At 33.6% G+C, this 16,291-nt stretch overlaps 2 protein-coding genes across 3 annotated transcripts; one reads left to right on the top strand and one right to left on the bottom strand.

Moving 5' to 3' along the window:
- The first annotated feature begins 12,589 nt into the window (after positions 1–12,589).
- LOC132626798 (uncharacterized) lies at positions 12,590–13,598 on the top strand. Its single transcript, XM_060341795.1, has one exon. It carries the CDS (start codon positions 12,901–12,903, stop codon positions 13,360–13,362), a length of 462 nt encoding a protein of 153 aa, XP_060197778.1. The 5' UTR covers positions 12,590–12,900; the 3' UTR covers positions 13,363–13,598.
- LOC132626797 (WAT1-related protein At4g01440-like) lies at positions 13,546–16,259 on the bottom strand. Of its 2 annotated transcripts, none has more exons than XM_060341794.1 (6): positions 15,837–16,259; positions 15,638–15,700; positions 15,423–15,539; positions 14,903–15,311; positions 14,102–14,257; positions 13,546–14,003 (listed from the first exon to the last, which is right to left on the bottom strand). In XM_060341794.1, exons 1-6 carry the CDS (start codon positions 16,040–16,042, stop codon positions 13,920–13,922), a joined length of 1,035 nt encoding a protein of 344 aa, XP_060197777.1. In that variant the 5' UTR covers positions 16,043–16,259; the 3' UTR covers positions 13,546–13,919. The 2 variants fall into 2 exon arrangements, with proteins under 2 accessions (XP_060197777.1, XP_060197776.1); XM_060341793.1 differs by having other exon boundaries at positions 14,102–14,253; positions 15,837–16,255.
- Positions 16,260–16,291: the final 32 nt, after the last annotated feature.

The following is a 16,291-nucleotide window of genomic DNA, read 5'->3' as shown; positions in this document are numbered from 1 at the left end:
TATCAAACACAAATATTTATAGTTAATATTTTTTTAAAATACTTGGAAAAATTGCTCAAGCTATTTGACTCTACAACAAAATAATAGTAAATAGTAATTGTTGACATCTAATTTTTGCTCACCGTGCTTAAAATTAACATTTCGGGGAGCCCTGATCGTTAAAAGAGCACGAAGTACACTTTTTACACATTTTTGATGATTTATTGATAATTGTCCTCATTTTAGGAGTTTTGTCAATTTATTGTCATTTTTCAAGAATCATTATTTTTTCACATGTACAACGAATACTACCATTTTTTGTGCAATTAATAATTATTTCTTAATTTTATAGCAGTACATTTTTATATCTTATACATTAATATTTATATTTTATACTTACATTATTATTTATACATGTATTAGTTAACTATATTTTACAGTCCGTCAGTGTAGAGAAAATCGAAGCAGTTAATTTTAAACGCGGAGAAAAAAAAATCGATCAAGTCGAGGTCTCGTCACCTTTTAAAAGTTGACATTTGAAGTGATAAGTTGGGTTCTTCATCCACTGATTAATATATGTTTTACACATGGGTTAAAAGGGGTAAAGGGGACAAGAGGGGGGGAGACCATTATTCTTTGGACCATAAGATGGATCATTTTGTTTTATAAAAGAAGTTAAGGGTTCAATTTTATTTACACAATCTTCCACACACAAGACACACAAACATTTTCACATTTTTATGCTATACAAAAGCCATACCTATCATTTTCTTCTCAAAACTCCTTTTCAGTCGCCGTCACCTCGTCACTGCCGGAGCTCCGATCACCGGGCTCCGACGAACCATCGCAACACCACCACGAACTCCACTCCCCTTACCCCGCTGCCCCACCACTTCATCTTTCCTTCTCTCCATCAACACCACAAACCAACCGACACCCCAAACAACCCCCCTTTTTTCTTCACTGCTCCGGCAAGGAGCTTTATGTTTCGATGAACCGGAGCAGCCAACCACGAAGCCTACAACAGTCACGCTTCTTCTCCCCCTTCGTTCTCCTCCCTATACTGCTCCGGCGAGGAGCTTCTAGCTCCGGTGAATCGGAGCAGCCAGCAACCAAACGACACCACCACCAGTCGCTGCTACCTCCCTTCCTCCTCTAACGATTTTTGTGTGTGTGCGTGTTTTTTTTTTTTTTTTTTCAGTTCAGATCTGGTCGGAGTTGTTGTGCTCCAGCAACTGGGTGTTTTCCGACGTCTACCATGGCTGTCTTCAATATTCTATCTTATTTTCGTTTCAAATGCCCAGTTGTGCTTGTCTTTGTTTGCGTGGCCATTGATGTTTATTTTGTGGTTGTTTTCATATCTTGACTGTTGTGGTTGTTTTGGTGCATGATTTTGGACGGAAAACGCTGTCTCCCTTTGCCCTCTATTGTTTATCGCTACTGCCTTGCCCGGAGTTTCGCCGGAGATTGTTCTCTAATAACCATGTTGCCCTATTTTTGCCTACTTACGCTACCACTGCGATGTTACATTAAACAATTTCTATGTTCATAATTGTCTTTTAAAAATTTTTAGTTGCCTTAACTGTTTCGGAGAATCTCTAGCGCTGTCTTTGCATTTGTCCGGCGTATTCTGTGAGTTCGTTGTTTTGTTTAGTTATTGCTGTTGTTGTAATCTAGCTAGCTAATCTTGCTACTGGTTTTGTACTACATTCATCACTGTTACATTGCATTTGGACTGATTTTACATTTCTTTTACTAAATACATGTTGGTTTTGTGCCCGCAAAATACTTTTGGCGGCTAATGACACTTTTACCCTTTTTACCAGTTATTTAAACTCATTTGGGCGAATACTAAACCCAAATGGCCGATGAAGAAATTTTCATCGATTTCCAAGGCCTCCTATGTACAAAAGACGGGTTTTTTTATTTTAAGTTTATTCATTATTTCTTTAATTCATTCGATAGTTATTTATTCTCTTACTAACACTTTTACTAAGTGTTTATACAGGTACCCGGAGATACATTCCGAAGACGACACTCGGAAGGAACCCGAAGACTTCATCGAATCACTATTTGTAATTACTTTCCGCATTCTTTAAACTTGTACATAACATAAACTTGTACTATAGTGGAAATATTATTTTTTGAACGTCCGTCGAAGATATTTATTTACTTGTCATCTTGCATGCTTAATTTAAAGCTTGTCGTTCGCTTTAGGCAAGACTTAGGCCGTCAATACTTTCATAAATAGATTAAATTGACTTGGTATAAATACTTTGTTAATTAATTCACACTTTTGGCGTTTAGGCCAAGATAATAGTTCATCCTTTATTTTATATTTTTTATACGCTTTTAATACACATTTTTTACAACATACATTTTACATTCTTTCGTACACACTAATACACCTTTTATTCAAGTTAAATCCACATTTTGACGCTAGGCAAATATTAAGTCGTCCATTTACAAATCTTTTATTCTTTAGAGGCATTACACATTTTCACTCATTTTTTTATCCACAATTCCTTATACTTATTTTTTACCAATATTTTTTTTTTACAATTATTTTGTTCCTTATTCTTTTGATATGATATTCATTAAACAAACACTCTTTTTAACTAAACGGTAGAAGCAAGTCAAATAAACTTCACTTTTCTGAATAATTTCGTTATATAAAATCTTTACACCAATGAATATTCGTAAATTATTTTTCTATTCTTTATGAACTAATATACCTAGTTATACAATTCTTTATACATTTTAGGTTTGACGTACACTCTTTTACACTTGAAGTATGTTCTTTATATGTTTAATATACATACATTCTTTTAATATACATAGACGCACATTCTTTATATCCTTGATATATTTATTTTTACATAGTCTTACATTTTTTTATATATTCTTAATATAGTTACACATTCTTTACACTAACATATATATACACTCTTTGTACTAACAGATATACTTTTATACTTACGAGGTACATTCTCTTTATACTCTTTTATATATTCTTTTTTATTATACATTCTTTATGAATACTTGATACTTGATATAAATACGTTTTTATACACTGTATATACTTGGTATATTATCACCTAGTGTAGCTTTTCATGAGGTCATAATATTTTGAAAACAAGTAATAATAATGATAAACAGATAGATAATCCCCCTTTAGTGTTCCGTTAAACTAAGTTTAAGGACTGTCTTTCGGCAGGCTCTGAGGGATGCTTAATACCTTCCTCTCGGGGTAAATAAAACCCTTATCTAGAATTTCATAGATTTCGTGGACTAAAATGGAGTAGACACAAAAGTACATATAAGTTTCCTGATTTCCCTTAAAAATTAGGTGACGACTCTAACTTTTTTAAACCAGTTAAAATAACCGAAAAGTTGCAAACTATCTTGGACCCGTTCAAAATAGGGCGTAACAGTAATTACTATTCTTTTTAGGACAGAGGAAGTATAATCTTTAAATAAGACTTCAAGAGTATACTTTTCCTTTGAAAAACAACTTTTTTTTTGGGTTTAGTAGGCCGCCTATCTTTTTGCTAACCGTGGTTGAATCTTCAACTCCCCATTAACTACGTATAGAAAAATAATAATGGTAAAGAGAGGGAGTATTTTCATAGATGAAGTATTCTGTATCATTTTATATTTACTTTTCTCGAGCCCAAAGTTTATTCGAAATAATCTCTTTCTTTAAAATAGAGGTAAAGCCCACTTACACTTACCCTCTCAAAATTTCACTTTGTGGGATTACGCAAGGTTTGTTGTTGTTTGTAGTTGTGAAGAAGGGGCAAAGGGGGAGTGTTACACCCATGTTGGATATCCAATTAGCCAATCAATTTATATTTGTCCCTTCGGGGACATTGGATAAAAAGATCCATTTAAGATTTGGGCTGTATTTGGTTTATCTATATATGAAGATAATGGTGGCCCTAATTACTGATAACGGATCCAAACGACAATAACATATGACAAACTACGTAAGGGGCATTTGATATTTTTGTTCACCAAGGGCCGTTTGTTTTAAAGGTTTTAACTGTTTGAACTTTAATATATATACATAATTATTAAGATATTATATCTAAATCTAAATTCTCAATAATTAAGTCTGTATTTTTTCTATACATCTGAATCTATCTAAGATAATTATTAAAAATTAGTAACTGTAAAATTTAAATAAACTTATAATTAAATATTATATCAATGAATTATCAAAGAGAATCTTAATTTATCTGTTGTTGGAAAAGTTTTTAATTTGTTTGATTAAATATACTCTAAAAACTAATAGTGGCGGAGCTGGACGATAATCGACAATAACAGTTGTAAGCTAATGATGATTAGTGGTGATAATTTATGGTGGTTAATTGTGTGATGGTAAGATATATTGGAGGTGGTTGGTAGAAGTGACCAACAGTTATGACTAATTGTGGCAATGTTGGTGGCTAATGGTAATAACGGTAGCTGGAGGTGAATGTAGTTGGTAGTAACGAAGGCAGGGGCGGATCCACGTTGTATCAAACGGGTTCAAGTGAACCCACATCGTTGAAAAAATTCAGTATTTACATGTATAGATTATTATGTAATTGTGTATATAAATATAGATGAACCCACTTGGAACAAGAAAGAGCTATAGTTCATTGGTCAAGAGGGTTCATTTTCATGGAAATGACTTGGGTTAAAACTCGCTTAACCGCGAATGCATTAATATTTCATTTTTACTTTTTAAAGTCACAATGGTTGAGCTGGGTGTACAATATTTGCTGATTCTTTTACTTTTGTGTTAAATCGTAATATTATTTAAAGTTATAGGCTATTTAGTTTTACATTGATTGTTTGAGAATTATAAAAAGTGTTTTAAACTGTTATAATAATTTAGGTTATAATAATTGAGGTTATATGTCTGTAAATAGTACATCTTATTTCTTAGTTTAAACTCTCCTTTAATTTATAAAATTGTGAATCTTTTTTCCTCTTTTTTGGTATACATGAAGCTCAGGTTAGTTTATTTTTATTTATTTATTTATTTATCTATTATTGTTTTTTTTTATTTTAGTTTTATTTTATGTATGGTGTTTCAAAATTGTGAGATTAAACATTATTTATCTAATTATAAGAGTAAGAACTTAAAAATCTAAATTTACCTAGATGAAAGTTTACAGTCTCGTAAGTAATTAAAACTTGATATACTTATTTCTATATTGTTTATTATTTTGTGACTTGCCTTACGTACACAAATGCAAGAATATATATAATTTATACAGTAGAAAATGATGTTGTTTTCTCTAACTATATATTTATTTTTAAATAGAATATCACCTAAAAACGATATTTTTTTAGGGATATTATGGGAATACAAAAAAAAATGAGGTCATTCCTATTGTCGACCGTCATATTCACCATTTTGTATTTATTTAAACTCGCTTAATCAAAATTTTGGATTTGTCACTGAATGAAGGTATTAGTAGTTTGTGAAAAAGGTGGATAATAATGACTAAAAGTGATGATTCTATGAAAATAGTGAACAAAATGATAGTAACAGATCACTTTCTTTAAATTTAACTGGATAACGTCTTAATGATTTTGTTTCATGAACATGAACTACCCTCACAAAATTCTTCACTAACTAGACTTGTGGGTAAGGGTGTCATAGGGGACAGATTGGCCCGGTCTCGTCCCGATTCCGGCCTGGTCCAGTCCCGGACCCATTCCGGCTCACCATGCTAAAGGGGGACTGGGCTTGAGGGGATGGGGAATGGGGGGATGGGACGAACCAACCAAAAAATCCCGCCTGGGCCTGTCCCGGTCCCGGCCAGGTCTGTCATGGCTGACTCGTCTCGCCCGGTTCAGTTTGAGAGATTGTTTTTAAAAAATTTCTAGCCGTTGAGGGGGCCCACCCCAATGGCGCCCTCCCCTTTTCCCAACGGCTATAGAGACGTTTCAATCCCCCATCCCAAATCAGCCCCCACCCCCTAACTTTAATTCCCCCCCAAAGTTTTATTTTAATACACTTTAAAGCTAATTCTAAACTATAAATACCCCCATTCTAATTCATTTTTTCACACATTCTCTCAACAATCTCTCTATCTCTCTATAATATGGTTATTATCTTCAAGTGTTTTGGTGAAAGTTTTTATTTTTATTTTTTTTGAATTTGTGGAAGATTTGGATTTTGGAGCAACTTTGAAGCTTCAATTTCAAGTTTCAATCTCAACATCTATGGTTACGTCTGCTTTTACGCAGACGTTTGGTACGATCGTTCCATCCCTTATTTATTTAATTCTTGCATTTAATTTGCATTTTTATTTGAATTAATTTTCATACTTTATTTTATCTTTTTTTTTTTTAAATTATATACTATGGCTTCCAAAAAATTGTCTCAAGTGAAGAATTTTGTTAGTACGCATATTGGTGTAGTAGTAACCCTAAACGTGGTAGTTTCGGTAAACTTAAACCTAGTGTTAGAAAAATACGGAAGATTTTACTTATGTTGATGAAACTGATTTTTAAAATTCCCTCGATTTTTTGATGTTTTTCCTAATGAATCTAGAGGTGAAGATCTTGAATTAGAAAATGAGGCTAATGAAAGAGCTTATGATATTAGTGATTTAGATGAATATGAATATGCTGAATTAGAAGAAGGGGAGAAATTAGATTTAGAAGACACACCTACTAGTCCCGTTACTGAAGCTCCAACTCACACACCATCTCAGTCTGGAGCTGGCCTTCCCCCTAAACCTCCTACTCGGTGTAAGACTATGGTGGAATGTGCTAGAAAAAGTCCTTGTTGGAAATTCATGATTTATGATAAAGAAAAACAAATTGCGCAGTGTCATAAATGTAAAGCATTCTTCAATCACGGATCTGGTAGAGGGGCAGGTGGGATAGGTGGTTTATCGAGACACTTGAAAAAGTGTATTCGAAGTCCATTCATTTTAGCTCTAGTGGAAGCGGGTCTTAAGACAGATCCTAGCGGCGGCGCTACTAGTGTCGTTCCTGGTGGATCCGCTGGGGGTTCTAATATGGTCCAAAAACTTTAAATATTGTTAACCCCGCTATCACACAAATCGCATATAATAAAGATAGAGACCGCGAAGAACTAGCTAAAATGGTCGCGGTCTGTGGCTTACCTTTTAGTTTTCCTTCTAACCTGGTTTTGTGCATTATATTCAAGCTATGTATAACCCTAGTTTTAAAGGAATTCCTAGATCCACTGTTAGAGCAGACATTTTTAAATTTCAAGGTGATTATTTTCAGTATATGCATTGCATATTTTATCACTTAGATACTAAAGTGTCTATCACTTATGATATAGGCCATAGTGTTAATGACAATGACTATTTATGTGTTACAGCACACTGGATTGATCATAACTGAAACTTGCAAAAATGTATGCTTGGTTATAAATATGTTGATGAGAAAAAAATCGGTTCTTATATAAGCTCAAATGTTCAAGAAGTTTGGCAATTATATGGTCTTCTAGATAAAGTTGTTACTGTCACATTTGATAATGCTTCTTCAATGACTAAATGTGCTGATATGTTGGTTGTTAGAATTTGTCCAATTTATGTTAATATTTTCCATACTAGATGTGCATGCCATGTTTTTAATCTAGTTGTAAAGGACGGTCTTGATTTATTTAGCGGAAGTTTTAAGAAAATAAGATATGCTTGCCAATATATTTTTGCTGCTCATAAAGCTAGTAGAATTCATGAATTTAAAAAATCCTGTCTTATAGAAAAACTAGTAAATTTAGCCGGGCTTCTTGCGGTTATTGACAAAATTAGTGAATTTAGTTAAAATTTTGTGTTTTTTTTATAAATTTAGTCAAGATAAAAATAACATAATATTTCCCTCATTTAAATTCTGCAATTGAAGAACTTCTTGTATAACTTATTTCTTTGTTCGCTTTAACACTACTTACTTCTATGTCAATTTCACCGTAAAAAACCGACAACAATTATAAAATGAAGGTGTTTGTAACAAATTTTAATATGCAGAAATAAATTGCAACCACAAACAAAATATGAAGAAACATATATTTTATTGATGAAGCGGGTACATATGTGTTTATTCCCATGATTCTTCTCTCTTAGATTTTCTCTGTAATTCGAGGGCTGTTAGTAGCGTATTTCTCGAACATAGGATGACCACCTTGTGATCCAAGAGAAGTTTGTATTAGGTAGAATACCACATATGAAATGCTATTAGTTGCTCATGAATATAGAAAACCCCTTCAAAATGTTTTTAATGCACATCATTATGATCTTTCCAATCAAATAAAAGAAGATGACTGGGATGAAATTCTTGGGCTTATTATTTTCTTAGAAAAATCTTGCAACAAAATAATTTTTCGGAATATATTATCCTACTATTGTACAAATGCTATTTTATATTTGTGTACTTACAAAATTATTTGCAAAATATAGGAAAATAGATAGTTATAAGGCGCCAATTGATGAAATGGTTGTGAAATTTAAAAAGCATTTTTTTCCTATTCCCGAAATATATTTAATTGTTTGTGTGTTATATTCGACTTTAAAATTACAAGATGCTAAGGGACTTGTTCGAAAAATTTGTATAAATTTAGATATTGATGAAACAATAGAAAGACCAACTTGTGAAGAATGTCAAAATGGCATATATCCTAGTTTTAGATTTCTTTATGATAGATATAAATCTCTTGAAAGAAATGAAATTTTACGAGCTTCGCAAAAAAAGAGGCCTACATTAGGCAACCGAAAATTTGATAGTGAAATGGACGGTGATTATATTACTATTGGTTCTACTTCTGATGAAAGTGATCTTGATCATTATCTTGCTCAGACACTTGATTCTTATACGGACGAGAATGACAATGATGATCTTTTAGGGTGGTGGAGGTTGCGTGCCGGTCAATGGCCACTACTATCAAAGATGGCTCAAGATATCATTGCTATTCAAGCATCATCAGTAGTTTCGGAGGCAGCTTTTAGCACGGCAAGATTTCAACTCGCATACCACAGGCATTCACTGGCAGAAGATAGCTTGAAGATTTCTATCTTATTCAGAGATTGGATCAATGTAGAAAGAAGAAATTATGGACTACCAAAATTAACTCGTCAAGAAGAAGAAGAATATGATGAGATAATCAACACAAACAACGATGGTGGCGTGGAGCTTATGGATCGTCAAGCAACAATGCCAATTCCAGAAATGAGTCCAACGGAAGCAATAAAAAGATTGGAAAAACTCTATATACAACCGTGCAAGTTTTAGGCCTAGTTGAAACAGATACCTTCCTAGAAGGTGGCTATGTAGATTAGGTGATTTTATTATAACTTAGAGGCTTAATTGAAACAGAGCCCTTCCTAGAAGGTGGCTGTGTAGATTACGTGTTCTTCTTGTATTAGAATTAATCTTTAATTATTGCATAAATAAAATTAAAGTTCTTACTTGAAATTATTTCTTTTTTCATAACTACTATACATATCAAAATACAATTCTTCTTACTTTTTATAAAGACTTGAAATTATATTTAATATTAGATATTAAATTTAAAAAACTGCCTCTTAGAAATTCCAAAAATAGCCGTTAAAACTTAAAAATAAAAAATAAAAATCCGTTGGATCTTGGAAGTTCAAAAAGATACAATTCTTCATACTTTTTATAAAGACTTGAAATTATTATTTTGATTACCTATTAAATTTTAAAAACTATACCTTATAATTTTTTATTTTTTATTTTTAAAAAAAGGTCCCCTGACTCGTCCCGACCGAACCCGTTCCGTCCGGCTCCTGTCCCTTTATATAGGGGGACGGTATGGACCCCGGAAAAAATCCCCCACTAATCCCGGTCCCCCCAGTCCGGATCACCCCTCAGTCCCCCCGACTTTAGTCCTCCGTCCCGTCCCGTGCCCTTCGTTAGGCTTGCTTGTGAGTAAGTAATTATTCTGAAAAGAAAAAAGGATTACTTTTAAAATCCTTGATATTTATATGATGACACTAATTCAATTCAAGATATTCCTAGCCAAAGCAATTTTAGAATATGTCATTGCGGACAAAGGTAGTCCCAATTATTTTACTCTAAATTTAATTAAGATATTCTTAACAAATTAATTTCATTTTGTTCATAATTTCAGCTAATTTAGGTGTTCTTTTATCATACTGTAATATTGCAACTAATGATTTGGAATATTAATGAACCTTATAACGAAGAATAAGATATTTTTTTCCTTCCTTTTACAACTTCAAATTATTGGAAAGTACAGCACATATTTTTTTTCATTATTGTTGTTTCTTTTTCTTTTTCTTTTATCTCCCGGTCAAGGATAACTGATATTTAGACAGAATTGCATTCAGGGATTGTAATTTCACTCTACACCTTAACTTGTGCACGGTTCAAAACTCGTGAACGGTCTTTCTCTTTCTTGCTTCTCCGGGCCTATCCTCCTCCATTAGAATTATAATTTTTTTTTATTTTTATTTTAAAAGAAGAGGTGGGGGCGGGGGTTGGAGAAGCGGGGGGAGGGGGCGAAGAGAGCAGTGGGAACCACATTTGGATTATTAGAAAGTCTGATGTTTCCAAATTGGTGTTGGCTTACAAGTTACAAGTAATGAATGCAGCCACAGTAGTCATTGTTTAATGACTAATCACTTTAGCGAAAGCGATGAACAACTTGATAATTACTGAGTCATTGCAAGCTGTCATTTTATTAATTTCTGGACACAAGTTTTTGGGTGGTCCATGTCCACTTGACAACATTTTAAAATCAGTACATTTGACCAAACTTTTGGTGTCAAAATCAGCCTATAGGATAAAGGTCATTGTAAACATTTTATTACCTTTCCAAGTTATGTGGTTCCCCTTTTTTTGTGCTCATTTTATTACGCAAATTTATCATTTCAGGACTTGAGTAAGTTGAATATCACGATTAATAGCTTGTTATCTAATCTAAATTATTTAGTCAACAACAACAACAAAAATAACATATTCAGTATAATCTTAAAATAGAATCTAGGGAGAGTAGGATAAAATCCTCGATTCGAAAGGAAAGAAAATTAAAGAAAAGAAAGGAAAATAAAAAAAAAAGAAAATGACTTTCCAGGCAGACACAGAAAAATATAACAACAAAATAATAAGATACAAAGCAAAAGCGCAATAGATAATGATACATATCGAAGAATAAACAACAACACGAGTACTAAATAGTACTACTACTAAGAATACTCTTAGAGGGCTCTCCCACCTACAGTATAACATCACTCGAGTATCTACTATCCTCCTTTTCTAATCTTCGATTTTGATAAATAAACTGAAAGGAGATAGATTGAGTTGTTCTTGGAGTCTTGTAGATTTTTGGGTTAGAGTGAACATGAACCCGAGAATAATGGGGGAAGATAAGGTTAAAGAAAGATATTTTTAGTAAAATCGGAATCCTTCGTCAAATTAATACATGACCATAGTGACTCTATCCCAAAAGTTGAATGAGTTAACGGTTATTAAAACACCACTTAGAAGTTGCTTTATATGCCAGTTAGAAGTTGGAACTTTTCTTGAACGTGTAGTGTTAAGCATTATGAGCTAGTCAATGTTGAGCCTATAGTCATGGATGGCAAGGAAAATCCAAATCTAAATCAAACAGGTGTAAGAAATTTGATTAAATCAACGTTGCTATGACTCTTTTTGTGTGGACTAGATTGGATTGGATTTTGACATAAAGCTAATCTTAATCTGGCTCTTTTTAAATTTAATTTTTGTACAAGCTAACTTTTTTTTTCTTGTAACAAATCATTAAATGAAAAAGGAAGTGCGGGGAGCCAGCAGCTCGATGTCACTGTTGTCAATCAACTAAAGTTCTATATACTTCTTCACTGGACAAAATTATTTCAAGCACCGACAGAACCGGAAACGCCCCTTCTTTCAAAGAGAGGAGAACGGGTTATTCACATTTCATTTGATGGTCAGAGGCGAATTGAAAGTTAAACAGTGAAATTCTAAAGAAAATCAACTCGTATCAATCAATCAAATTTGTTGGAATAATTAGTATTAATCATCTAGATTCTAATATTGATAAATCAATTTTCATTAGCATGTTTGCTACGTAAGGTATGATCTTGTTTGCAAAACATAAGAAATCAAAGTATTTTGGTTATATATGCATGACAAATTGAAGTTATGTTAAGCAGGGATAGACGCAAATTGCCAGTTAAGGTTTATCTGAACCCAATAGTTTTGCTTTAGATTTTGCATGTGTGAAAGAAACCATTAAATAGGTATAAATAATAGATTTATCATAAGTGTTGTGTTAGAATTTCAAACTCGAGCTTTTCAAATCTTAAATCCGCCTTGGCATTAAAAAAATCCTTTTGCCTCCAAAAATAAGAATGCCTCAACTGAGGATAAATTCACTTCACTTATTTTATGTTGGATCTTTCCCTTCTTCTTTTTCCTATTATGGACCTCCTTACCCTAGAATTTTTTTTAAAAAATAAAATAAAATCACTTCAAAGCAACTATACATTCCTTTAGAATGTAGCTCTGTGACAAATGTACAAAAACTGGTAAGTCTCACTGTACTGAAAAATATAAATATATCTTGCTGAAGGGCAACCAGAATTAAATTGGGTTACCTTTTTCTCCTTTTATCTTTCCCTGCATCTACTTATGCTTAAAGAAAAACTTGAAAGACACAAGACAATAAAATGTAATCATGAAGATGATAAAACCCTTCAACAAGCAATGCTTTTCTTGATTTTCTATTTTGGGAATATTTGAATGAAATACTTGCATTGCTAAGTAGGCAAAGGCATTTTGGTTCTGTCCCTCAACTTTAATCAAACACAACTTGTGTCTTCCTCCTCTTTAAAATCCAAGCCAAACTTCATATTGTATTCATTAAATACAAAACTCTTGTAAACTTTTTCCTTCTTGATTATGGCTGAGTCAAATTTTGTTGATAGGGAGAAGCAAAAGCAAGCAGACAATGATATCAAGGACATGATTTCTTCTCTAACGAAACGCCTAGCTGGCCTCCAACGCGTGCACAACCAGAATGTTCAAGGTGATGACGAAGATGATCATGGCACCAGAATCATCACTCTAGCTGGAACCAATGTAGGGGCCAGCATGCGCGGTGAGATGGACGAGAAAAATGGGATCGACGGTGTTTCACCAGGGGAAAATGAGGCCTTGAAAACATATGTGAACAGCAATTTCCAGTCCGTCAACAATTCCATCATGTTGGGTGGTAGCTATTCTACCAATGACCCTGGTGTTCATTTGGACGTCTCTGATTATGTGGATGATGAACAAGTCCCAACACCACAAGGAAAGGGAAACAAGAGAGACAAGAAAACTGATCCCCATTATGAACAGTCAACTAGGCCTACACCATAATCAAGAAGCTGCTACAAAATTCAGACCAATACTCTATATGAATAAATACCAGAGCTTAGTTGAGTTCTTTATGTTTTGTTCTCTTTTCAACGTGTCTTGTCTCTTGGCAGGAATAGTGGGGGTGGGGATCTTGTTGCAGTATTGATGCTTGTTATGAGGATTAATATGTTTATAAGATACCAAAAAGGAAAATGTTACATTTGTATTATTTTTATTAATCATAACATCTTGTCAGATCTTTCTGCTGTGCTGCTACTCTCAGATTAGTCTCCTTTGGTTGCATAATATCTTATCTGCAGCCAATTTGAGTACACACTTGATTCTTACAATTGACAGTTTTGATAGCCTCTTAACCAATTGGTTGTTGCACTCTTTCTTTGAAGAACAAAATTTAACTATAAAGCTGCAATTTTTTATTGCAAAATCTAAGGTTAACCAAGAAAACTCGGAATACATTTTGAAATATTTGTAGATAAAGTTGACATCAAGGGATCCTGGATTCAGAATTCGTTTCTAAATCTTTGAAGGGTAACTCCTTCTCTTTTTTCTCTTCAGTTTCATGGACAACTTTTTGCATTTCTCTGTTCTTGCCCCAAAGCAGAAAGTATAAACCAGCAATTACAATAGCCGATCCAATTACACTGATCATGATTGTTTATAAGGAAATTAGTCAGTGTTAAGGTTCCTGTTTCGGATATGGTTAAAAAGAATTTATAAGCCTTAAAGTATTGTAATTCACCTTCCGAGATGGAGTTGTTCGTGCAGAATGGGAACATCGAACAAGGCTGCCATAACTTGGACAAGAGGACTGAATGCTGCTGTGAAGACTGGACCCCTCTTCTTGACACACCATGACATTCCCACAAAACACATTCCGGAACCTATTAATCCCTGACTTGGTAAAATTCATTGTTTTCAAGTAGACACCAAAACAAGATAAATTAATCAGTGGTGAAGTACACTTTTTTGAACTTAGAAGTTTTAAACTAAGACAATTATGAGATAGTTAAGTTTCCGTTTTGTGTTTTGAAGTCGCGCCACGACTATATGTTAATTGTTATACACATAGAAGGGGCTTCTCTACTTTTTGTACATAATGTTCCTTTAACAAACTAAAGGAAAGGACATTTTTGGTCCATAGAAGACTTGGCTTTTCTTTTATCTGTACATAGGAACCAATAGAAGAAATACTAGGATCTGAAGTCCAAAGAACTCTAATTTTCTCAAATATTCAAGGATATTTGTCATATTCCAATTCGACGCTGATTGTCACAAATCATTCAGAATGTCTAACGAATCCGTGAAAGTTCTCTTAAAATTCTTAATTTTCAAGGACATACAGTCATTAATAATTCTATCTGGGGTGCATCAGATCTTTGTAAACAAATTAGTTGAATCGCAAAGAATGAGAGAGAAAAAAGACAAAGACAATGAGAGAGATCGAGCGAGAGGAAGACAGAAATAAAATTCCATGTGAGGGACAGGAAAATATCTATTTCTGCAACTTAGGAAGATAAGAACCGCTATTAAGTGCACTTACAGCATAGATGATACTCAGCATATCTGCCTTTTCCTTTGGAATCCAAATGGATGGTCTTCTGTCAATGGACAAAGTCAAGATAGCCGCTTGTATGGCGCTAAAGAAGGTCATAATAACAGTGCTAGAGTACTTGCATGGATATTTCTTTCCAATAAACGATTGGAGAAGGAACCACGAAGACCACAAAAGCGTCCCAGCAAACAAGGCCAGAGAACCAAAGATCCATCTTTCCTTTATTTTTGAGGAACTAATGGCTCCTTCCGAGAATGGAGATACAGATTGTTGCTCTGAAAAATGTATTAAAGGGATGCCTTTGTAAAAAGTCAGTATGAAGGCACCTCCAACGCATATTAGTGTACCAATCGCTTTGGCTATTCCACTTCCATGTTTAATGTTAATAGTCTCTAACCTGCATTATTTTCATACATAATAGAGTTAAAATGTCATTGGTAGAATAAGAAAATAGAACAGTTTAAAGCTATTTGTTTATTTTAAAATGAGACAACCATAGCTTTCATACCCAAAAGGTAATGCCATAAGGAATGTGACCACAGGAACCATGTTGACAAAGGCACATGCCAAAGTTGCGGACGTGTATTCTATGCCAAGAAGGAATAAGTATTGTGTAAGAGATGCCCTACAAAAAAGATGTCACATATGGTGAAAAATGTTTAACGAGAAAGCATAGCCATGCAAAAGAATATAGTGAAGATCATAGAGATCATTATGACTTACCCAACAATGGCACTCAAGAAAAGGTTGCACAAGATTTGAGAGGTGAGTTTTGGCCTGGTGTTCCTGCAAGAAGCAATAAGTTGCATGTTCAAAGGAGACAAAAAGTTTTCCACATATTGGAGATGGAACTTTTTCTAAGAATTCACTCTCAGGATTTGAAAAAAAAAAAAAAAGAAATTGTAGGAGACAATATTCATACTTTTCCACAAAGAAGGCAACTGGGGCTAAAAAAATGGTTGAAATGGACTGCCGATAAGTTATGAAGACCAAATGGTTCATCCCGTCCAGTATAATCTTCTTGAGAAGTATGTTACTAATGGCAAAAGCAAAATCGATTGCCAACATAATAAAAATAGGGTACCATTCCACATAGCTCTTCATCAGAGTATTTTCCCTTTCAGTCATCACTATAACTTCCTTCTCTTAATCTGCCTCTTCTTTGAATTATCATGTCTTTTTAAAACATGAAGCTGAGATAGACATTTAAAGTTCCACATATACTTTAGTGGAGTAAAAAGTGCACACGGAGGAGGGATTAATTCCTGCAATCACATCAATTCTTTTAATGTACCATGAAAGTTGACATTTTGTTTAACATCATATACTCTATCATTTTCCTTTTCTTTGTTTTGATTACATTATTTCCTTCCTTTT

This window comes from Lycium barbarum, chromosome 2 (assembly GCF_019175385.1).
Source record: "Lycium barbarum isolate Lr01 chromosome 2, ASM1917538v2, whole genome shotgun sequence".
Taxonomy (NCBI): domain Eukaryota; kingdom Viridiplantae; phylum Streptophyta; class Magnoliopsida; order Solanales; family Solanaceae; genus Lycium; species Lycium barbarum.
Note: the sequence above shows the minus strand (reverse complement) of the source record. Positions and strands in the feature narration are given on the sequence as shown.